Here is a 25202-nt window from a genome sequence, read left to right as displayed (position 1 = left end):
AAAGCTATGTATGAGATATGTAAATTATATTTTTCGGTAACTTTTACTCGAGTCAAAGCAAAGATTCAATTGAAAGTAATTTTCAAAAACTTTGTAAATAGCTAAAAGACAAACACTATGGCTCTGTTTGGTAGCACGTTTAGCCCAACCTATTCATGGGTTAGGGTGCACTATATATCCTATTTTTTATGTTTGGTTCATATATTTTGGGCCCAATTCTGTAGACCGTATGCCATTAGTTGGTTGGCCCAACCACAAAAGTATGTATAACAGTATTCATTGGGAAAGCTACGATACGGTTATCCATTAGGAGTAAAACCAAAAAAACATCGATTAAAACATGAAAAAAGTAAGAGAAAATAGGGGATGCGCTCCTTCAGTTCTTCTTCTTCTTCTCCATTAAGCTCTCTACTGGTAATTTAAACTATCAAAAATCTTTTTCTCACAATCTCTCTCCACCCATCACCTCTCTCTCTCTCTTCTCACAATGTATTTTGGTCAAGAAGTTTTGAAGATGAGCTATGTATAACTTGGGGTTTCTTTAATCCATGTTAGATCATAATTTGTTTGGCCGATTAATTTGGATGATGGGTATTCATTTTGAAGTTATTACTTGTATAAACATACTCTTTCAGTAGTAAAAATTGATTTTCTTTTTTTAGGTTGGTATTCAATTTCAATGGTTGTTTTTCTTTCTTTCTTTTTTTTTTGAGAAAAATAATTATCTTGTGGATTGCCAGGAAGAACAAAAATGATACCAAACATCTTCCACACTAGTCTTGACTTGTTTACATATCTACTGTATATGGACTATCTAATGCAGAGTAAATAGTTGCTGCCAAACAGAGCCTATATAGTCGTAGTTGCCATTACATTTAGTAGGTAGGTAGGAGTACAATATTTTTTATTGGTTGGATATAATAAGTTTAATTATATTGCTTGAACGCTTGTCAGTATCATTTTGAAACTTCAGGATTACCAAAGTGTAAAACTATATAACATTTAAAAAAATCACTAACTTATAATCAAGCATGATGATGAATTGATGCAACTCATATCAAAATACATAGCAAGGCATTCCAATATAAATATAAAAAAATTAAATTAAATTAAATTAAAAATATGAATACCATTATAAACACAGAAGTAATTTTGAGCTTAACATGTAGTGCCCTTCATGCACCTCAATGTGGTGAAATATTTTATCCTAATACTCACACAGCCCTATTTAATATTTTTCCCAACAAGCAGATAACATTATCTCCAAATCCCTCGACAATAAATCAATTTTGCCAAAAATTAGAATAACTTGTAACACATATTTGTACTAATTAAAATAAAAAGTTTGAATGAACCCAACCAAATTCATATGTACATAATAGATATACGACTGATTATTAATCCAATGCTTGTCTTGTTTCCTGTACTGTTGTTGTTTCCACCTTTTTGGATACTGTGTGCCTATGTGGCTAACACCACTATCCAAATTGCTAGTATAGTTGCGCACACAAACTTGCCTTCGAAAAATAAATAATAATAAAATAATATTAATTACGGTGACAAAATATATTACAAAGATAAAATCTTCAGTTCATTGTGAGAAAGATTCCCAAATTTTGGTTGCACTCACACACACACAAACACAACAGAAACGATAGACATAAATAGAGATGAGTTCAAAAAAATTCCAAACACCATCTAAGTCACTGAGCTTGCAATAACAGATGATGAAGATGTTGTAAGAAGTCATACTTGAGTGCGGGGGTGCCAATTCCTGTGAGCCTATTTATCTAAAAATTCCATGAGCCAATACATGTACCTTTCAAAGTCAAGTTATAGCGAACAAAAGAACGTTTTAAACTCGCCGCTGGTCTTCATCATTGTAGTACTTAATAAGATCCTTGAAATCAATCTCCACCTGACAAATTCCTTCAATTAAATCCTTTAATTAAAATGTTGTAGCTATGAACTCTAGCAGGATTAAGTTAATCTTATCATTATGTTTCTCATGCATGACTAAGCCCAAAAATAACAGTTAACTATTGAGATACTGATTTTCAGTCTAAACTCTCTTCGTAAGTTAAAAGATTCCACCATTTTGTTTCCACAATACTCATAATAGTTGCGCTACCCCCATATCTCCCCATTCCTCTAAGGTCTCAATAGCACTACTTGTGTTGGTAGGCCTACACAATAGATTATATATAGTAAAATGTCATCAACAATATGTCACCAGGTTCATCATTTTTGAACCATTCAGTTTCAGTAATTTAAAATCTCCGACTAATAGAAGGTAAAACAATTAAGATATGTACCAAGTGTCCAAGTCCCACATGAACTTTTTCAATGATTGTGGCTAATTACTGAATTATCAATTTAAAGTAAAAGAGGAGACAAAGATTACAAAATTGCTTAAAAAGTTAAAATCAAACTTAAAATACATCGTCACATTAGTATTTATGATATTAGTTAGACCAATACATATTATGACATCCCATTCAACTTTCAATATGTAATATTGATTAACCATAGTGCCCTACATATATGTTGAAGCAACACCATTCCCCTAAACATTTTTTCTGAATGTTGGAAATTTGACTATGATTAAGTATCAAAGACTTTCATATATCCACATTAAATAAGAGAGATGTGAAGGTCACAGCTACAAATCAAAGAAATTAAATACATCAACTCTCTTACTTTTTAAAGAAATTTCTTGGTTTCATATTCATTGTAGTCTTACTTATCTACTACCGTAGATGCCATGGATGGGTAAGTTGTTTTAGTCAAATATTGTTATAGTCCAATTGCTTAAGATAGTTAAGAGGGAAAATAGGATGAGTTGTGCTAATTTAAGTTTTGGCTGAATTGAATATTTTATGTTTGATTCGACATGTTTAGTAGTAAACCTGCATCAGGAGTAATATTTCAGAGTATGGATTGGGAAGACAAATATGTGGCTTTGCAAACACATAAATGGATAGCAAAGTCCAAGGTTGAAGAATATATGCTAGCTGTGGATATTGTTAAGAAATACCAATTGTTGTTTTGTTAGTTTTGGAAAGTTAGTGTTAGTTTTTTTGTTTTTGGAGGGCACTTCTTTATGTTTTGAATTGTAATATGTCTTGATACTTTGCAAGTTTGAAAAAAGCTTATACCATGGCATATGCTTATATTATTGGATATAGCTTGGCTACTGGTTTTGAAGAAGACGAAACAGATAAAGGAGCACTACTCTTGATCTTTAGGCATTCCTTTAGTCCCACATATATTTATAAATATTGTTTTTTTTAGTTATTGGCAGATGATGTTCCAAATCCTCAAGTACGCACCGTTGGATTGACCCACTTAACTACTCGTTATAAGAGTTAATTTTTCATTGCTTCCGCCAATAAATTTGGGTTAATGTCCGTCTGTTTTTAGGTTAGTTTTGTATATATCTTAAATTTGATATTTTTATATTTTGGCCATGATTAGATCTCCACTTCCGAAGAGATTATTCAACAACGAGCTTCTCCCTGTTTGCAACCTCCACTTTGTTAGGAGCCACGATTACGACACATGGGTTGAAATTTGGATTTTTGAGTTTTATAGTGTGAGCACGTGCAAAACATTTGAGGGGTAGTTAAGGCATTTTGAAAGTGGCAACTTGGTCAATGACGGTCAACGCGGTCAACTAACGGTAGGGGGACCTAAAGTTAAGAAACGAAAAACTTTGGATCCAACGCAATTACCTATATTATTGGGAGGACCTAAAGCTAAATCACCCTATCTTAAATTATACTTTTTTTTTTCAATTAGCTAGAAGTTATTGGGGTTTGAAACTTATACGTTTACTATTGGGCCTAGGGCCCAAAATTTTTATAATATATGTTTTAAGCGGGTATTGTATCGCAACTTCTATTCAAATTTGGCTATGCTACCTCTTTTTCCCATGCATATTTCATCCCAAATTCTCAATTTTATAGGATTAACACTGTTGAGTTGATCGCAAACCTCACTTTATAACAACGTTATTCTTAATTCTATTCCGTCTTCCTTCACATGCCTAAGAGAAACATTTACTCTTGGAACAATATCATTGGTGTGTTTTCGCGGGCGATAACGGCTTCACCCTCAGTTCCTCCAGCTGTCAAAGAGCTAATTTAGTCCAAATCACTCGCAATTTCAAACCCCCATTTGTATAAAACGATTCAGGAATACTCCCATTATCATCTGAACTATTGCCAACAACCTCAGTAACATTATTCTCCTTAGGAATAACTGATGACGCGCCTAAAATGAAACAGTTATCAAGCGATGAACCAAAATCCGCTCACCATTTTAATAAAACAACATCCCCTATCCCCAATTCCCCACTGGGCAGCTCAATTCGAAGACTACGAATCTCTTTAAAATTCTTCAACACTTGTGTGGGTGAATGATGAATCACACCACTTGATGATGATCCATCATCCGACGTGGAAGCAGTAGTCGGATTTATAACAACAACAACTACACTTTCGCCTTTCAATAAATTATTGAGGCATGTCAGTGCATGGGTTGTGTGTTAAATGGGGATTTGAGAAGAACTTGTTTGTTGCTTCGGCATTGGTTTTTGTTTATGTTACTACAGGGAGGATTTACGACGCAAAAAGAGTGTTTGATGGGATGGCTGAAAGAGGCACGGTGCTTTGGGCGGCGATGTTTGCTAGATATGCGCAACATGGGGAGCCATTGTTGAGTTTAAAAGTCTATATGAACATGGTTTGTGAAGGGGTGGAATTAAATGGTGTTGTTATGGTGAACTTGTTGTTGGTATGTAGTCAATTGAGGTGGTTGAGGCATGGGAAGAGTGTCTTCAAAAGACCATAATTAGTATCCAGTACTGCTTGGCCGCAAGCGCTTCCTGAAACCATTCCTGATATGCAGACCTCTTGCATCTCTCGGTTGAATGACTCAGTGTTGGAAGTTAGGCCCACGTTTGGAACCCTGGTGTTGGCATATCTGATCTTAACAATAAGTGAATCTTTCTTCGAATCTTATTCCACCTAGTCTTTTTTCTTGAACTCCTTAGTTTGGATAGGGATTCCAAGGTGCTGGATCGGTTCCTTAGAGTAAAAAATGAGCTTGCCGAATCTTATAGTTTCCTCTGAGTTGCGGGATAAAACCTTGCCTTGCTATTTCTTATTGATTTTGACCACTTTACAAAAAAGGGTTTATAGGCTAAAGAACCTAGCCTTCCCAGTTTCCGTTCCTCCATGAGAATTATGTTATTCGTGCAATTTTCTATTCAACGGTCGTGGTTAATTGCTTGAACATTGGAGGCGAGTTTCACACCTCTTGATTGGCCTAGGCTTATACCCTGGTTCAGATACTTTCTGATATAATCTATGATAAGAATGAACTCCCCTGACAACATAGGAAGGATTCTTACACTGAAGCAGACGACATAATATAATATACAATTTTTTCCCAAGCATTTTAAAGAGTTTCTCTGAATGAATTTTGCGAGCTGATCATTTCATGCTGCATTATATTCTCTAAGACAACTTGACATGGTTTTGTTGTCACATATTTGGGAGCTTTTTAAGCTGCATTGAATGCTATCAAAGTTGATGTTCTTGCTTTGTATCTCATGCTGTAGTAGAACTTACTCTGCGAGTTGGTATATTCGTTTAACTTAAACCTGAAAAAGTAGTCCTGAAGCAATTTCACTCAAAATTTTCATATAATCACACTATCAAAGTATGAAATTTTTCTTTTTATTTGAGCATGATTTTTCTGCTGTAGATATTTTCTTGATTATAATTTGGAACTTATGATTAGTTTAAAACTTAAAACTTGAAGGGCTATCGATCAAACAATAACTAACCCTAAAGATTTCAAATTTAACTCACAAATTTCATATTGAATTAATGAATTAATGTAAATTAATCCAAAGACACTACTAAATACCTCAAATAGTTTAAAACCTAAACATCTTTAATGTATCTCAAAGTACAGATGTTGTTGATGAAATATGAATAAATCCTAATAGAATTCCTAGTAATCTTCCATCCTAAGGCGATATTTTTCATCATTTGATCTCTTTGTTGTCCTTGTTTACCTCTGTTTCTGAATCTTTACGGAATTTTTTGGATGGACGATTTTGTTACAGTGCCCAATGTAAGAAAACTGACTAAAAATTTATTACCACCTAGTAACAATAAACAAATAACACATTAACTCTGTCAATATTAATCAACCATCTCATTAGAATCATTATCACTGTAATCTTCCACATTCCCAAGCAATGTATTCAGTATTACTTGCTCCCAACCCCCAGCTCTCCTCATCATAAACCTTGCTGTGAGTGAATTCCGCCGTGAGGGTTCACCAAGATCTACTTCACATGCTCGTTCAGTACAATCACTCTCATGACAGTACTTCAGCACACTCTTTCCTGAGTGATTAATGACCTCCACAGCAAACGGTGGTAATAGTGGCCGACCCCACAACTTGAACATGGAATACATTGCAACATAACCAATGGCAAAAATAACGTAAACAGATCTATAAAGAAAAATGATACAATTAACAAAAAAGGAAAAACTACCCCTCCAATGTTTTTTTCTTAGGAAGGTAAAACGTGAAATTTTAAATACTTTAGAGGTGCCGCTCCTGGCATATCTTACAAAGGTGGCTCTGTAGCGTTCGTAAAGCAAATAGTTGTATAAGTTCATGGTATAAGTCAAGCGTGTGGGAGTATATGATGTCAATAGACAATACTCATTTGGACATATTGAACTCATACTTCGTTTTATCAGAGCTTGTCCTCAGCAACCTAATGAGAAACTATCAGGAAGATAAAACACCCTGAATTCCCTCCCCTCCCTCTCCCTCCCAAGGTGAAGCATAGAGCATTCTGCCAGAATCCAAAGGAATAACTTGGAATGCAGGTTGATGATCGAATTCCTCATAAGAAAATTAATCTATTACTAAACTTTCATTGGAATAATTTTCTGGCATTACCTTCGCAAAACCACAGTCCAAGACTCACCTCATCCCCCTTACCAACCCCTCCTCAAAAAAAAAAAAAACAAACAAACAAACAAACACACCACACACACAAACGCAACTTTCCAGAAAGGGAAATATTTCATTCGATGTTCATAGATCCGCAAAAATTTTATGGGCTCACAATCAGATTATGAAAAAGAAAAATAATTTAGTTAAAGGACTAACCATATGTAGAATAAGCCATCCAATTCTTGTCTCTGAACCCTACCTAACAACTCAATCTGCAGAATTCTACCTATGCATGGTATAGGCTGCGGTAGCTTAAATTTATGTAAGCAACTTTCCTATGCAAGCCAAAAACAATATAAAAAATAACTGTAAGATTTAAAAATAATAATAATAATAATAATCTATGTAGCATAATCAAAATATTATTTTATACTGACATTCAACCAGAATCTAGCCAGCACTTCTCAAAACAGTGTTTCTGTATTTACTCTGAATTCTACTCTTGAAAAGTGTTAAGATATTAAACAGCTATTCCATGCTAAGCTCAACGGAGAACAAAGGGAAAACTTTAAATGTATCCGGTGGGTAAAAGTCTTGGAAGTTTCGGACATCAAGATTACTAACCATTCCATACTTCTGTCTGAACATTCTTAAGGTTAAAACATGTCTTGTTGATATCCAATAAGATACATATTAGATGCGGTGGCGGTGGCCATAGCCTAAAAAGTAGAAGAAGCTCTTCTTTTGCCTATCATCTTACCTACTTAATTTGCTATTTAAGTCACAATAAAGCCATATAGAGAACATTCAAGATGTGTAAAGAAAAGCTCTACTTGAACTGCAACTTACCTGAGTCATTGGAAATTCGGGTGAAACATATGTCCACACAAAGTAGTCATTAGTATGAACTGCATCCACAAAACCTGTTTCCATTTCTAGTGGTGACTTAAGATGGCCCATTATGAATCGAACAACCTTTGCAGAATATATAGGAAAACCATATTGGAAATACGCTTGGTAAAGAGCAAAATTGGTATTAGTAAGGAAATGGATGAATGTCAATAACCGCTAAAAACAAATGAACAAAAATCTAGAGGAAAACCTTGGAATGGTTGTATGTTGATTTCTATAATAAAACACAACTTTGAGGACAATCTATATGTTAATCTCTCAGGCATCCCAGCATCACTTTCTCCTTCACTTGACCAGTAAGAAGCTCTGTCATCAACCCTATCCCTCGGTTCTAATGTGTTTTCAATGCTCTCTTGGGATAATTATCGGTCTTTGGTTTGCTTAATGGCCTTAGCTATGCAATATGTTGTCAGGGTTTTGTGATTTAGGTTGGGTGGTAGAGAAGAGAGAGTGGGAGAGAGAGATCAGTTCGTGCGAGAGTCGTGGGTTCTGTTGGGTTTCCATTTTGAGTTGAAGTAGTTTTTCTCTCGGCAAGTTTTTCTCAGAATGAGTGAGCGGAGAAGTAAGAGGTTTTAGGGTTTTGAATGAGTGAGCGGAGAAGAAAGAGGTTTTGGGGTTTTCGTTTTAATTTCGTGACCCTCTTCTTAGTTTCCGTAGTTTTTTTCTCCAAATTTATCGTAATTAGTCTAGACACTTAGACACTCTAGCGAGGCTTCCTCAATTGAGGAGGGGAGAGCTATAATATATATATATATAGAGAGAGAGAGAGATTGCTAATTAAGTTACCAAGAAAGCACAATCTCTAGAGGATTCATCCATCTAAGAACAACTTAAATGACGCCACAAATACATGTATGGGAACTACAATTACAGCTGATGCATTACATTAACTAGCAAAAATGCACGTGCTTTGCACATGCTAGACAAACAAATTTTATTGAAGAGAGTAAACATTGTATGCCTTTATGAATTTATTTTATTTTTAGAGGCAGTACTGTGAAACCTAATTCTGTATATTCTTGCTATCCAAGTTCATAAAAATAAAAATGATTACTCGAGCTTTTTTTTAACAGCATGGTGTAATAAAGTACCTTCATGACTGCATGTCTGCCTAGGTGAAGACAAATCAAAATCAAAATCCAGTTCAAGGTACCATATTTGAATAATTCAAGGAGATGGGTTAAGTATGGTAAGGTAATATAAGAATGAAACTTTTGCACTTCAGTACACGCTTCTACAAAGATAACCAAACAAAATAAAAAACTCTAGGGTTTGGTAAGAAGAAATTTAATTTTTGAAACTAAAATACAATCCAACTACAAATTCATTCAAAGATTTTATTTAATGAGTTTCCCGACGTGCTGATATTGGTCTGCTTATTTTAGTATCCTGCCCAATTAGGTTATTTTCCACAAGTAGGTGGCCTAAAGATGTTAATTTTATGAGGATCTAATTTAAACAGGTGCGTGACTGCAGCAATACATATGAGAAATTTTTCCTTGGAAATTTACTTGGCCTAGTGGATAACTATGGGACTGAACTAACATGTTAGTTTTACGCCACTCATATTTTTTGAGAGAGCATCATCGCAACTTCATGACCATAATATTCACAAATCGTTTCTTCCCAGGTCTGGACTTTCTAAACACACAAGTCATCAATCCCATAAAAATATCCTACAGTAATATTGGTTACACTGAAACAAATCCAAATCTGCGAAGTGATTTCCTTCTTTGAAAAAGAACATGTCAGTGCCACTTGTCCTACTGTACTTTTCCAGAAAGGAAATCCAAAAATATGGTTTTGATTCATTCTATGAGAAATGATCGAGGAACAATTGGGAAAGATCGAGGGATTTACCGGGCACAAATATCTATAGTGGGTGCTTACAATATTGAGAAATTTACCTAATAATATGCAGAAGGAGACAAAGGGAAGGACTGAGTAAGGCGTGCCTATTAGAGGGAGGGACTATTGCCATGGTATCATGGGACTACTGATGCCACCCATCTTGGGTGCTTACTGTCCTTCGGTATGTAATGTGGATGATCCGTAACCCTTTTCAAAAAAAAAAAAACCCTGATTACTTGCAACCTCTACTTATGTTTAATATTAACAACAATCTACATAGATATTCAGATCTACAATCTGTGATAAAGAGTAATGCTAACCCGACTTCTTTAAGGAAACACACCTTGCATATGTATAATATATATGCAGCACAGGACCCATTTCTGTTTGGTCAATATAATTATCGTGTAATGACATGAAAAGTTTGTGATTATTTAGCCTTTCACCCCAATATAATTTATATATGGCATCTTCAAGCACATGGATCAGATGACTAAATGCTCTGGTTTTTGCTAATTAGGCCATTAAGTGATGTCCCAAAGGAGTGTACGTGAGTGATAACATCACAATTCGCATTATGCAACCTTTGAATAAGTTATGTCAAGCAAAACATCCAAATATTTCTAAGTTGACATGAACCTGGTATAAGTTAACAAAAGCAGACTCACCATTTAAACAGGTGTATCTGTGTACAAGTCCACAATTCATCCTTCTTTAATGAATCTTTTGGCATATAGAATGCCTTGTGTACAATGCGAAACCAGAGTAAAAAGTTTACTGGTTTCTACAAAGCAGAAAACAGATGAAGGAACATATGCACATATCAACAAATTCTAACTCAAAAGCCATAGTAGAATGCTAAAAGTTAAATAGTTTGCTGCCTATATAATGTCTAAGAGTCTACATAATCACGGAAGTAGTAGCAATCATGTTCACCTTTTTTCAAAAAAAAAAAAAACGGTTAAGATTTATTCATGTTACTGTAATCATAGCTTGCACATAGCTAATAAAATTTCAGTTTTTTTTTATTCTAATTTCTTAGGCTTACTTGTTGTTGTTGTTGTTTTTTCGGACTTTGGTAAGGGTGCATGTGTCACTTTTGCACACTTACTTCCTCTTAGCTAGATTGATCATAATGAATAACATCAATTTTGGTACCAAAAAAAAAAAGAATGATAACATCATGCCTTGGCCTATGCATTGTAATAATGTAATAGGGCACGTCAACAACAATGTTATTAAGCATATGTAATCTTACATTTTAATATAGCTTTAACCCTTACAACACTTGGCATCAACTCAAATCTCAAGTGAAGCAACAAAGGCTTTACAAAGGCATATAAGATTAAAGGACTACCATGCCAGCAGAACGTCAGAACATCCCCAAACCATATTAAATAATCTTAAAATGAATTTGATCAACACCGCATCATATTCAATAAATTTCCCCCTACATGCTCTAAGAACAGTATGAAAAGTAGCAATATTAAGACATGAACCACCTTCGTCTAAAACTTTCAAAAATAAACAAACACCTGGCGATCCAATTTCTTTGCGAGAAACACAAACAATATACCATTCGAAGAATAGCCATCAAATACAAAAAATGAATGAAAGATTGATTACATACCTTCTTATTTACCGTTACGCAAATAAGCGTACATAGGCTAGAGTAACCAAAGTGTAGCTTATTAAAAAAAAATGAAGATGGTAGAGAGGATAGTACAAACCCGAAGTTAGACAAAAAAAATTAGAAGTACCCCTTTTGGACCGCCTCCCAACCACTCTAACTTCCTCCTAAGCCTCCACGCCACAAGATCCAAATAGCTTTAGAAGGAAAACCAAGATATTTTTAAAGGAAACGACTGAAAGCCACATTCAAGCACCTAATGCAAAGTCTCGATATTTCCAATTCCTACTCCAAAGACCTTTCTCTTACAGAGGTTTTCCCAAGCCCCGAAACCGCTTCAAGACACCCAAGAATAACACTCAACCACCTAAATTGGTCAACACCAATCCCCAAAAATGTATAGTTCCATTGGCAAAGTGTCACACCCCAAATTTTGACAGAATTCGGAAAAACATTATTTGTTCCCGACTCTTCGATCTTCGAGGTGTGACGCACTCTCAACTCCCAAAAACCCATAAACAGTTTAAATATGTGGATAATTAAAAACCAATAAAATTTTTAACTTAAACAAAAGTCCTCTTCATTACAAAAATTTACAAATAAGATTAGGTTACAAATCTCTTTTCAATAACTCTTTATTTAAATTTACAAATGAAAATACAAATAACCTTGTCTCAACTGAAAATCTATATCACCTCAAGGGAAAACAAAACATATCTTGAAATGCAATGCTAACGCAAACCACAAGCAGCAACCAACCTTCTTTCATTTAATGAACACACCCGATAAGCAAACATACAAATCGGGTCAGTATTATAAAAATGCTGGTGTGAGTAGCTCTAAAATATAATATATACTTATACAAATATATACACAATCCATAAGGCAGTTAGTTCCTTTACCGAGGCGCCTTAACTTTCAACAACTAATACGACATCCTTAAGTACAATAAGTAAGGCAGGTAGTTCCTCCACTGAGGCGCCTTAACTTCCTACTAACCACACAACAAACCATACGAATAATAAAAAGACATTTAGTTCCTCCACGAGGCGCCTTAGGTTCTAACTAAACTAATAACTAGCCAAGCATATTCTATACTTACCTCATTTCATGCTCAATTACAGAGTGGGTCGTCTCTGCACAAGTAATTAGTTTGACCCACTCTTCTGCAAAACTCTATCCAATCATATATTTAAAGATATATTATTAACCAACATATTACCATAATTATATTAATTAAGGCTTTCTTTGCGTGTCCCTAAAATCATGTTGTATCTATGTCTTACCTAGTTTCCCTGGCTACCACAATCGCTTCCCAACGCCGAACATGTACATCCACATGCCTCCCCTCACATAATGAACCACTCGTGCGAATACCTACTCGGCGGGGATGCGCGACACCGTAACCCTCACACGAAAGCCATTATGTGAGTGCTGCCATTATTCGGCATAAAATATCGCGCGTCTCGTTCTAATTTTTACGAACGGAATAATCAAGCCACTATTCGGCTACGCCAGAAGGGCCAATCAAATTACTTACGCCTATAGGGCCATTCAGATTCATTGAAACGCCAGAAGGGCCAATCATATCACATACGCCCATCACTAGGGCCAAATCTCATGAGTTGTGGTAGCTAGGTTTTAGGATTTTCGTTACGTAATTTATTCAAGTGTCATACCTTTATATCTCATAAAATTCTTATTCTATCTCATGCCAGTATACTTAATTGTACTGAAGCTCAACGTTTCTCGTTATAATACAATCCACATTATCACGTGCAAATACTATTCATTGCACGATATCCAAATATCTCTATATCAAATCTCGAAACTTATTATTTCACGTGCCAATCATATATTGCACTACACCATATAGAACATCTCAAGCCTTCATACATACTACAATTCATTTAAGTAGCAACTCATAATAGTAATCAATCATGTAATGTATTCATTCAATATATTTATGTGAACTCAATTCACCATCAAAGCCCAATACTAAAGTCTATGAATCTAAGTCTTATAAGAATTCTCTTCTTGGTACGTGCCAGTATTATATTACTTACACACTACTCACGTCAAATCTTAATTAGATAATGACAAACAAAGTTATACAATTTTCGACAATATTTTATTACTACCTTTGTCCATATTTTTAAATATGTGAAAATCTAGAAAAAGTCAACAGTCAATGGTCAACGGTCAAAGTCAAAGTCAACACGTCATTGTCAAAGTCAAATTGTCGTTTCCATGCTTAACAGGTTCAGGGTCATAGCCATGGTTCATGGCTAAGAGCAAAAGTGCATGGCTCATGGGCTCATGACTAAGGAAATGGTTCGGACCCAACTAGCCAAGCCCAAACCCAAACCTTAGAACCCGGCCCCAAAAGTCTAAACATTTAAAGACCCAAATAGATCTATTTAAAGTTATATGGACCGCCCCAAAATAAACTTGAAACTGGTCCAAAGAAAGCTAATAGGTTTCGGCCCAAGCCAACTAAAAATGAAACTTAAACTGGCCCAAACTTTACTTGGTTCAGCCCAAAGAAAAGATATGAAACTGTCCCAAAAACTTAAACTGAACTGGCCCAAAATAACTAATGTGGTCCGGCCCAAAACAACTTAAACTAAATGATCCCAAACAAAACACTCTAAGGCCCAAAAGGTTATAACCCGGCCCAAAGAAACAAAATAGAGCTCGGCCCAACAACTTAAACTAGCTAAGGCCCAAGCCCAGCTGGTCATCTCCCTCACCAGCTCCAGCAACCTCTTCCTCCACCGCACCAGCTCACTCCGGCCACCACCATCTCTCATTTCAACCAACCGAAACTACTCACAACAAAAACCCTCACAACTTTAATAAAAACAAAATCCCCAAATCATTCAATCCCGATTATTCATCAAACTAGATCTAAAATTTCTTGCCGCCATTAAAGCTTCTTCAAGCTTCAATCTTACCTCTTTTACAGCCCTCACACACACTACCTTACCCCACTACAACCACTCATCAATCCACCAACACAAACAACCGAAAAACAGTTCAAACTATTTTACTAGAGGATGTTTAGTTGAGCCACCATTAACGAACCATTTGGGAGCTTCGACAGCACCATTAACACCCTTCAAAAGCTCCCCACACATAAATCCAACCCAACGCAACAACATCCTAACCATCACAACAAAAAGTTCCAACCAAACAATCAGGACGCCATTAACGCTTGTCAAAGCTTCAAGCTTCGACATCCTTCAAACCCACGACCATACCACATACCCAACACTTCACCACCACCACCCAACATCTTCAATCCAAACCAAAATATGGGACGATTTCTTGCTGTTGGGCTTGCGCCGCCATTAACAGGCCCAAACAAGGTTTGACAGTTCCATGTCGATTTTCGAGTTTCAACAGACAATTTAACAAGTTTTCAGAACGACCGGACGAATAATAATAACAGAATAATGAACCGAAAACATGAGCAGAAACTCTTAACAGTAAATTTAGACGTAAACTAGCAAACTAATCTACTCACCTTAATTAACAGCTCGACGAATTCATCATAGTTCGAATTGTCGTGCTCCAACACTCTAGCAATCCAGCTTCTATCTCTGCCTCTATTTTTATTTTATTTTATTATCTAAGAAACCTATTCTCCAGAACAATATGAATATATATCTGGGTTTGAAACCTAAGCCCAACACAGACTCGGGCCCAGAAATCAGGCCCACATATTCCAAATCCAATCCAGCGAATTTTAAACAAATTAATTAATTAATTAATACATAAATAAATACGTATTTTAAATACGGGCGTTACACAAAGTAAACAAGGAAAATGAGCACGATTTTTTTTACCAATTTTAGTAAACTTAAAAAGAAAGTAGACAAACTTGAGCAATGTGCATTTGAACCAATCATAGGCAGTAGGTTCATCTTTCTCCTGCAGTTTTCCTAACTCTGCCTTCTTTAACACATTCTTTACCAATACTCACTATATTCTCAAATCTTTCATCTACTGTTGCCCCACGTATAATGGAATCAAACAAAAAAATTAATCAATTCCCAAAATCTACACCTAAATAATTAAAAGAAAAAGAACAAAAAAAAAAATACATGGATAATTTGGAGTGGAGTGTCTCCCATGAAGAAAAAGGACTGAACAGAAAGGAAAAAATTGCACATCCCAAAACTATACGCACATCAAATTCTGCTGAACACAACACCCATTAATTGACCACACAGAATCAACTATGAAAGCGATAGACAAAAGCTCCTTTAACACGGCACAATCATTGCTGAAAAGACCTAAAATTAAAAGCAATTTATTACACCGGCTCTTTGAACACAGGTTCCTTGGGTGAAATAAAAACCCAAAATAAAACAAATGGAAATCTAATATTTTCTTTTTGATAATCAAAACTCATACAACAAAGCAATCGGCTTGTTAGAGACATCGATTCCATATTTAATATCATTGGTTTTTATAAAGAGAGAGATGAACACAGAATTATAGGATCAGAAACTTACTTTTGATAAGATGAAAAGGTAGATAGGAGATAAGATAAAGAGAGTGGTCTTCCTCCATGGCACTTTCTTCTCCGAGCTCTTCTTTAATGGTTTTACACTCAACTTTTTGGTTACTTTTTTATTCTTTTGGTCTTACGAGGAGAAACCTAAAATTAAAAGAATGAGTAGTAGTTTCATTGTAATGAGAAAAAAATAATAATATGAGAAGCAGAAGAGATGGGAGACGAAGGTAAAAGAATCGCTTCGTATTCTCTTCGTTAGACTTTTCATTTTCTTAACGTCTTATTAAATAATCCAATTATTGCTAATTAAATGCCATTTATAGTACGGCGTACAATTCAAAATGGCGTGGAATTGGTTTTTTAATATACCGCCATATGAAAAGACTGATTGCTCCTATTCAAAGGTGTTAAGTAATATTTTAATTTAAGGACAATATCGGTACTAAAAATTTATAAAGGCATAAAAAGACAATATAGTCCTCATTAATAAATATCTAGGCATTTGATTTAATTATTCATCTAGGGATATTATGCGTAAGAAAAATACCCGGATGAATTTAAGAGGTCTCGATCATTATAGGATATGCTACTAGAAGAGATACACTATTGCTCCATTGATGGCCTTGTGGTGTATAAATACTTCGATTACAGAAAAATACCAGGAATTATTTTGAATATAGAATTCTAGCAATAGTTTTGATCGCAAGTTGTATTCACTTCTCGAAATGGAATTCTTGTAAATGCTTTCTAGCAACGAAACACAACTCAGTACTTAACAATGAAATAATTCGACATTATACCAGTGGTGAATACTTAAGGTCGAAGTTTTATATTAGAAACGGGTTAACTACCAGTACTGCATTATGCTTCGCATAGCATGTGTCAGATGAACAATCTCTACTGGTAGCATATCCTATAATGATCGTGGTCTCTTAAATTCATTCGGGTATTTTTCTTGCGCATAATACTCCAAATGAATAATTAAATCAAACACTTAAATACTATTAAGAATGACTATTTGGTCTTTTTACACCCATATAAATTCTTAGTACCAATATTGTTCTTCAATTAAAATATTGTTTAACACTGTTTAATAGGGGTAATCGATAATTTCATGAGGTGGTTAATTAAAAAACCAAATCCACGCCATTTTTAATTGTATGCCACACAATAAATACTCACTTAATATTAATTATGGGTCATTAATTACCATAAATATACAGAGCCCTTTCACTTTCCGTCTCCCTCTCAATCTCCACTCTACTCTCTCCCACTTTCTTTTGCAAACAGTAAAAGATAACCAAATGAAAAAAATTCATATTTTCTTCTGCTCTTGAAGTTTAATTCATACTTCCTCCTCCTTTTTGCTTTCTGATTTCTCTATTTTTTCATTTGTTAGGTATAACTACAAAAGCTTAACTCTTACTTGAAGCTGCTTCCAATGGAAATCTACGACGTCTCAAGAGTAACAACTTCACTCTTAACTTCTCTACATTTGTGTTTCTCGACTTATGGTATTATCTTATAACCGATTTTTTTTTGGAGTAGATTTGGCTGCGGAACTTGATGTTGGAAAGGGAATAGCGGCAACAGTTGCTAGTATTAAGAATTCAAAAGGTGAATCGGCTCTTCATCTTGGTGCTGCAGAGGGAAACAATGATATGTGCAAGTACTTGAGGTTGAGACTTTTAGTGAGAATTGAGATTTTGGTGTGAAGTATATTTGTGAATTGGATTGGTTTCGAAGTTGGGGTTTCGTCATGGCGGCTGTTGATGTAATGAAATATGCTCACAACCCTGTTTACCAATCATTCTAATGGAATCAATCTATGTTCGATTTGGGACTGTGCAGAAGCCATTCCTTATTAATTTATTGGTTTTGCAGTCATTGCAGTGATATCTCCTCTTTTTATTGAAGAGGGAGGGATTTTTGACAGTGAAAACCGATGAGTGGCCTGAAGAGTTAAATTAGTTTAAACCTGAGGGTGAAGAAGCTAAGAATATTGTCATAGATTTGCTGGATTGGAAGGTGTGTCCTCTTTTCTTTGCAAGTTTAGTGATTTTAATTACCTAATGCAATCAATCTATGCTCGATTTCGGACTGTGCAGAAGCCATTCCTTATTTATGTTCAAAATTCTCTAAATGCAGTGTACATTAGTAATTTGTGTAAAATTATTGCTTATGGTCAACTGTCATTGTTCCCCTCATAGTCATCCGCACAAAAGTTATGCATGTTTTTAATTCATCCCATAGTCATCCGCGCACAACGTTGTGAACTTTTCTGTTTAGCCAAGAAGAAATATTGTTTTTAACTAATATGGGCTTGTGTTACGTGGTGATCATGTTATATTTATTTTGATGCCTATTATGTTAAATAGGTAACCAATGGTCCTCATCGGCGCTGATAACAATGTTAGAGGAGATTTTGTATATCTCTCTTATAGTTAATTATGCGTGGTCAATCAATGGGTGCTGTTTTCAGCAGGATTTTACTTGCATGTAGTTTTGGGATTTGCAATTTTTTCCTTGTTGTTCAGTCCTTTTCCTTCATGGGTAGCACTAGAAAAGCCCCAAAAACTGAACAATCTGTTCCTTGATTCAGTGCCCCAATTGAATGTGTCTCCATTGACTCCTTTTGAGTGATTTTACACTAAATGAAACGTTGCCCGATGACGCTATTTCCCAGTCTGCTCTCTTTATCTTTATGATCTTCTCTGATTTCTTCTCTCTCTCAATCTCTCTTTTCTTTCTTAGTTTTTTTTTCTTCCTCACAAAGACCCAGAAAAAATTTACTTGCTCCATTTCTCTAACTTTTTGTGATGCAATGTACTAAAACCCGCCCAACACGTACATGACACATCAGAACCATGTCAACTCATGCTTATGAGGGAGACTTCCATCCTCATTGTTGTTAGATGTATTTCCTAAGAACTCCTTGGTAAAGTGATGTGTTAATGTTCATTTCTTACAAGTAGTCATGTACGTAGTGTGTCGAACTTCAGCTTTTTTATTTTATTTTATATAAAGTAGTCTTTAAATGGTGTTGTTTAGTGCTTACTGTCTTATTGTTTTTCATTGTATTATTGCTTTATAGACTGTGCACTTCATATACAACCAAGTTATTTTCCATTTGCCAGCGTTTGGAAATGGCTAGGACTGGAGGCCATCCAAATTTGCTTTCTGTTAGTGATAATAGTGTGTGCCAACAACAACAACAGGCTCAGAGAATTAGAGAAAGAGAAGGGCAAAGAAATTTGACTTCATGACAGATAGCCCACCGAAGGGAGCGTATCCGAAGGAATTATTATCGACGTGTCCAAAACCAAAGAAATGAACAACTTGCTTCTCAAAGAGAACGCATGCGTGTGGCATGGCGCTTGCCTCGATTGATTCCTGCTGATGAATTGTTGGACTCCAACTGTCTAACCCCTCATAGGCTGACCACGTACGCCGCCAAGCTAGGAATATTTCCAGCCAAATGTTTGGTGCAAGTCAACATTCACAGCGAAGACGCCTGACTCCTATAAGGCAACGAGCCCGAAACTTAGGCAATCAAGAATTGGGTTATATTGATGCAACATCACTTCCATCAGAAAGTGGAAGCAATGATGGTAAATCTAAAACCCCTAGAATTATTTTGTGACTAATAACACCCTAGCTTATTCCTTAAATTATTCCTCAATGAGACAAATTATTCCATGCATATCGCATTATTGATTGAATAAATTTGTCCTTTCGTATCGCATCTCCTATTTTGTCTTATTTTTGGGAAATAGGTTGATTGTCTCAACTTTTCAATCCCAACATACCCAAAAGTATTTCCAGGAGGACCTGTATGTCAATTTACAGTTTTATGTGTTCCTGTTCCTCAACTCTATTTGACACTAAATTTCTTAGGCTTTTAATCCTTTAGTGCATTCTGCTTTTGGAGTTAAGTGGGAAGCTTGCTTATCCTATTTTTGACCAAGGTTAGGATCATGACTTTGAGGAGGATTGTGGTTCCAGGTAACACTGTAGTCAAATACTAGATTTTGGACCCGGGCATACGCTCGGGATCTATTAAATATTTTGTGTGCTGAAAAGGTTTTACAAAATGTCTCACACAAATTTTCGAATCAGAATATATTTTTATTAAAAATAAATAGAAATACGTTAATGACCAGCGATTATGGTGCATAAGTACTTGGAAACTAAGGGATCAAATTGAGATAGCCTCTTCACTTTGTGGTTTAGGATATTAATCCGTAATTTTCAAATAGAATTATCTTAAACTCTATCTAGCTTGTATATAGTTTTCTTATATTTATGGTGATTTAGCGGCACATTTTCGAATAAGAATATATTTTTATTGAAAATAAACCGAAATACGTTAATGAGCAATGATTATAGTGCATAAGTACTTGGAAACTAAGGGATAAAATTGAGATAGCCTCTTCACATTGTGGTTTAGAATATTAATCCGTAATTTTCAAATAAAATTATTTTAAACTCGATCTAGCTTGTATAATAGTTTTATTAGATTTATGGTGATTTAGCGGTAAATCATCACCATTCGGCTTACGTAATGTGTACAAATCACTAAAACAGATTGATTGTTTCCATATCCTCAAAGAATACACTACTCCCACTTGAAAAGATTTTTCACATGAACGTGTCCTACGAACGGGTGTCATTATATTAAATTATTCTAAAAAATATTAGCAGCTATGCATAGCTATGAGATATGAAAATTATACTAATTACTCATTTAAATTTCTTGACCACTCTCTATAAAAAGGAAGCACCAAGCCTTGATAAAACTTATCGACTTCTTTTTATTGTTAGGTTTAATAATAGAAGTTTGATTGAAGCTTTGTGAGAATGCCCAATATTACAAAAATAATATTGAAGCTACTTGAATAGCAAGACATTTCCAATTACAATAAAAGAATTATAATAAACACTATTTAAATTGCAAAATTATATTTGTTGAGACATTTATTCCCCCTACATATAATACAAATATGTTTTAGGATTATTAGTTCAATGCATTTGCATCAAAAATTTTATTTTTCATTAATTATTCTTTGAGGTTAGTTTAATGTAGTACGTTGTATCCAGTTTCCAATTTCTCATTAATTATTTTTTGAGGTTAGTTCAATGCAATTGTATCAAGTTTTCAATTTCCCGTTAATTATTATTTGAGGTTAGTTTAGTGCAATTGCATCTACTTATTTATGATTTCTCGTTAGTTATCCATTAAGGTTAATTCAGTACAGTTGCATCAAGTTTTCGATGTTTCATTAATTAGTCTTTGAGATTAGTTCATTGCATTTGCATCCAGGTTCCAATCTCCCGTTAATTACTCTTTGAGGTTAGTTCAATACATCTACATCCAGTTTCTGATTTCCCGTTAATTGCTTTTCTAGGTTAGTTCGATAGTTTATAATTTATTTGCATACATGTAAAAGTCTGTTTTTATAAACTCACTTTCGTTTTGGGTTCCTAATTACTCGTAATTGCTAATGTGAGAAGGCTAAAAAAGTGGACATTTATGCTTTGAGGTCAGTGCGATGCAGTTACATCCGACTTCCGATTTCTAGTTAACTATTTTTTTAGATTATTTCAATGCATTTGCATCCAATTTCTGATTTCCCGTTAGTTAATTTTTTATTTTAGTTTAATGCAGTTGCATCCAGTTTTTGGTTTTCCGTTAATTATTTTTTGAGGTTAGTTCAATGCAGTTGCATCCAATTTCCGATTTTATATTAATTGTTCTTTGAGGTTAGTTCAATGCATTTGTATCAAGTTTTTGATTTCTCGTTAATTATTTTTTGAGGTTAGTTCAATGCAGTTACATCAAATTTATAATTTACCGTTAATTATTCATTTAGGTTAGTTGGTCTGCAGTTTCATCCATTTTTCAATGTTTCATTAATTAGTCTTTGAGATTAGTTCATTGCATTTAGATCTAGTTTCCGATTTCCTGTTAATAACTCTTTAAGGTTAGTCCAATACATCTGCATCTAGTTTCTAATTATTTATGGTTTGAGGTTAGTTCGATACAATTATATTCGGTTTCTGATTTCCCGCTAACTATTCTTTAAAGTTATTTCAATGCATTTGCATTTAGTTTCTGATTTCCCACCAATTATTTTATGAGGTTAGTTCAATGCAGTTGCATTCAATTTTTGATTTTATGTTAATTATTTTTTGAGTTAAGTTCAATGCATTTGCATCCAATTTTCGGTTTCCCATTAATTATTATTTGAGGTTTGTTTGATGTATTTGCATACCATTTCCGATTTTCCGTTAAATATTTTTCAAAGATTTGCATCCAATTTATAATTTCCCGTTAGTTATTCTCTGTCATTAGTTTAATGCAATTTGGATAAAGTTTTCGATTTTCCATTAATTACTCATTGAGCTTAGTTATGTATTTGAATCCAGTTTTCAATTTTCTTATAATTATCCAATGTGGTGTGCAATACAAACTTCTATTGATCCATCTGTAGTGTCCTTGCAAACATGACATAAAAAATAAATTATGCTTAATTTACTATGTGGGATCATCAAAGATTATCCAGTTCCCGATTTCCCGTTAATTATTCTTTAAATTATTCATGACTCATTATGTGAAATCTTCAAAGATTATCTACGAACGGGTGTTGTTATATTAATTATTCTGACAAATATATTGCAAATATGTAAAACTATTATATATTGATATTATATTGATCACTCAACCAAATTTTTTATAATGTGAAAATCTCACTCTCCATTAAAAAAAACATAACTCGCCTTTGATAAAACCCTTCAACTTCATTTTGTTGTTTAATAATAGAAGTTTGATTGAAGTTTTATGAGATTGCCTAATAAGAAGAAATCCATATATATTGAAGCTACTCGAATAGCAAGGAGTTCTCAATCATACAGAAAGACATAATATAAACATCATTTTAAATGCAAAACTATACTTATCAAGACATTCCCATAACATATAACCCAACTATATTTTTAGATTAGTTCAATGCATTTGCATACAGTTTCTGATTTTCCGTTATTTACATTTTGAGGTTAGTTCAATGCAGTTGCATCCAATTTTCTATTCCCGTTATTTATTTTTTGAGATCAGTTCAATGCAGTTGCATCCAATTTCTGATTTCTCGTTAATTATTCTTTTCGGTTAGTTCAATACATTTGCATCCAATTTCCTGTTAATTATTCTTTGATGCCAGTTCAATGCATTTGCATCAAGTTTCTGATTTTTCGTTAATTATTCTGTGAAATTAGTTTAATGCATTTGCATCCAGTTTCCAATTTTTCGTTTATTATTTGATAAAGTTGTATTTGCATATAGTTTCTGATTTCCTGTTAATTATTGTTTGAGGTTAGTTCAATGAATTTGCAACCAGTTTCCGATTTCTCGTTAATTATTTCTTGAGATATTGCATCCAGTGTATTTTTTGAGATTAGTTCAATGCAATTGCATCCGATTTTCGATTTCTAGTTAATTATTTTTTAAGATTAGTTCCATGCATTTGCATTATGTTTCCAATTTATAATTAATTTTTCTTTGAGGTTAGTTTAATGCAGTTGCATCTAGTTTCCGATTTCTCGTTAATTTAATCTTTGAGGGTTAGCTCAATGCATTTGCATCCAGTTTCTGATTTTTCGACAATTATTTTTTGATGTTAGTTTGATGTATTTGTATCCAAGTTTTGATTTTCCATTAATTATTATTTGAGGTTAGTTTAATGCAGTTGTATCCATATTTCGATTTTCTATTAATTACTTTTTGAGATTTGTTTAATGATTGCATTTGCATTCAGTTTCCGATTTTTCGTTAAATATTATTTGAGATTAGTTCGATACATTTGCATCCAGTTTTCGGTTCCTCATTAATTGTTTTTTGACGTTAGTTTTATTCAGTATTATACATATTTTAAAATATTTGTCATTATTGTTTTGCCGTTATTATTATTATTATTTTCATTTTCTATTATATATTTTGTGATGTTATTTTTTGTATAATTGTTTTTAACTATGTTTTGATGTTGTGTTAAGGATATATTTGAAATAAGTCAGTATTTTATCATAGACACTAAAATTGTATGATTTGTAATAGGGAATTAGTTTTTACAAATCACCTATTTTTTAGCAATTTTTTTTTATTTGATCAAATATATAAGAATTGAAACACTAAAAGTGTTTGATTCGTAATAGGAAATTATTTTCTACAAATCATTTATTTTTTAGCAATTTTTTTTTATTTGATCAAATATATAAGAATTAGAAATACACTCAAACTCTCCAAAGAGATTCCATGTACGTAGAATTGTAGGTTATTAGAAGATATTATCTTTCATATTGCCACATTGGATAGAGAAAAGGCTAACTCTCATATTAGAGTGCTACATAGGAGAGAGAAAATCCTCTTTTAAATGTCTCTGCTTTAGTATATAGATAGTAGATATTAGGCTTTGCTGTGTGAACATAATAAAGTGAATACTTATATCATAAAATGAGGAAATTCTGTAGCCATGTAGGTCACGCCTAATTTGTGCATGTACTACATTCTTTCAGTTACATTGCGCCCAAACGTGTGAAAGCAATTTAATCGAAGCTTCGATTAGGTGGATCTGTATTTCATAACATAAACTAAGATATTGGTAAACAGAAGGCCGAAAATGTATATCATAAACTAAGATATTGGTAAACAGAAGGCTGAAAATGTCAATAAGTATTTTCTTATTACTGCGAGATTCTTTCAGTATCAGTGAAGTAGACTTTTTTAGTATCAGTGTTTGTCAAGATGTTATACGCGACTGTACTTGGTGTGACCAAACAACTGGAAGGCATCAAAGGACCAGGACCTTATGCGTCCTCTGTATATTTTAATCTATATACTTGTAAGGATTTTTAAGTGTTACTTCATAAGCTTCTGACATATATATGGATTGCATCATTTTTAACTGTTCCTTTGTTTCTTCATCATTGACAGAGGTACCATCTCCCGATGAAGTGGAGGTTTATTTGGTTCTACAAGATTGTCTTCGATTGCGAGAAAATTATGTGTTTAGGGAAGAGGTTGCTCCTTGGGACAAAGAAGTCATAATTGATCCGAGAACACCAAAGCCTGGTCCAAATCCATTTTCATACTCCTCTGAGGCAAAAACTGACGTGAGTTTATACTTTTGAAACTTGAATGCTACTACAGCGGGTGATTTTGTATTTTCATTTCTTCAATACTCCCGTCTTCTGCTTAGTAAGTAAAGACTGAAAGCATGACTTGGTAATTGCTGAGGGGATGCG

The 25202-nt window shown here is 34.1% G+C and overlaps 1 protein-coding gene across 1 annotated transcript; it reads right to left on the bottom strand.

Annotated features, from left to right (window-relative positions):
- Nucleotides 1–6629: 6629 nt before the first annotated feature.
- LOC147516496 (F-box protein At4g00755-like) lies at nt 6630–14625 on the bottom strand. The gene is made up of 5 exons (XM_086593296.1): nt 14437–14625; nt 14137–14211; nt 8093–8252; nt 7840–8003; nt 6630–7325 (listed from the first exon to the last, which is right to left on the bottom strand). Exons 1-5 carry the CDS (start codon nt 14623–14625, stop codon nt 7194–7196), a joined length of 720 nt encoding a protein of 239 aa, XP_086449422.1. The 3' UTR covers nt 6630–7193.
- Between the last annotated feature and the right edge of the window lie 10577 nt (nt 14626–25202).

The sequence above is a fragment of the Coptis chinensis genome, chromosome 2 (assembly GCF_015680905.1).
Source record: "Coptis chinensis isolate HL-2020 chromosome 2, ASM1568090v1, whole genome shotgun sequence".
NCBI lineage: Eukaryota > Viridiplantae > Streptophyta > Magnoliopsida > Ranunculales > Ranunculaceae > Coptis > Coptis chinensis.
This window is presented reverse-complemented; position numbering and strand designations above follow the sequence as displayed.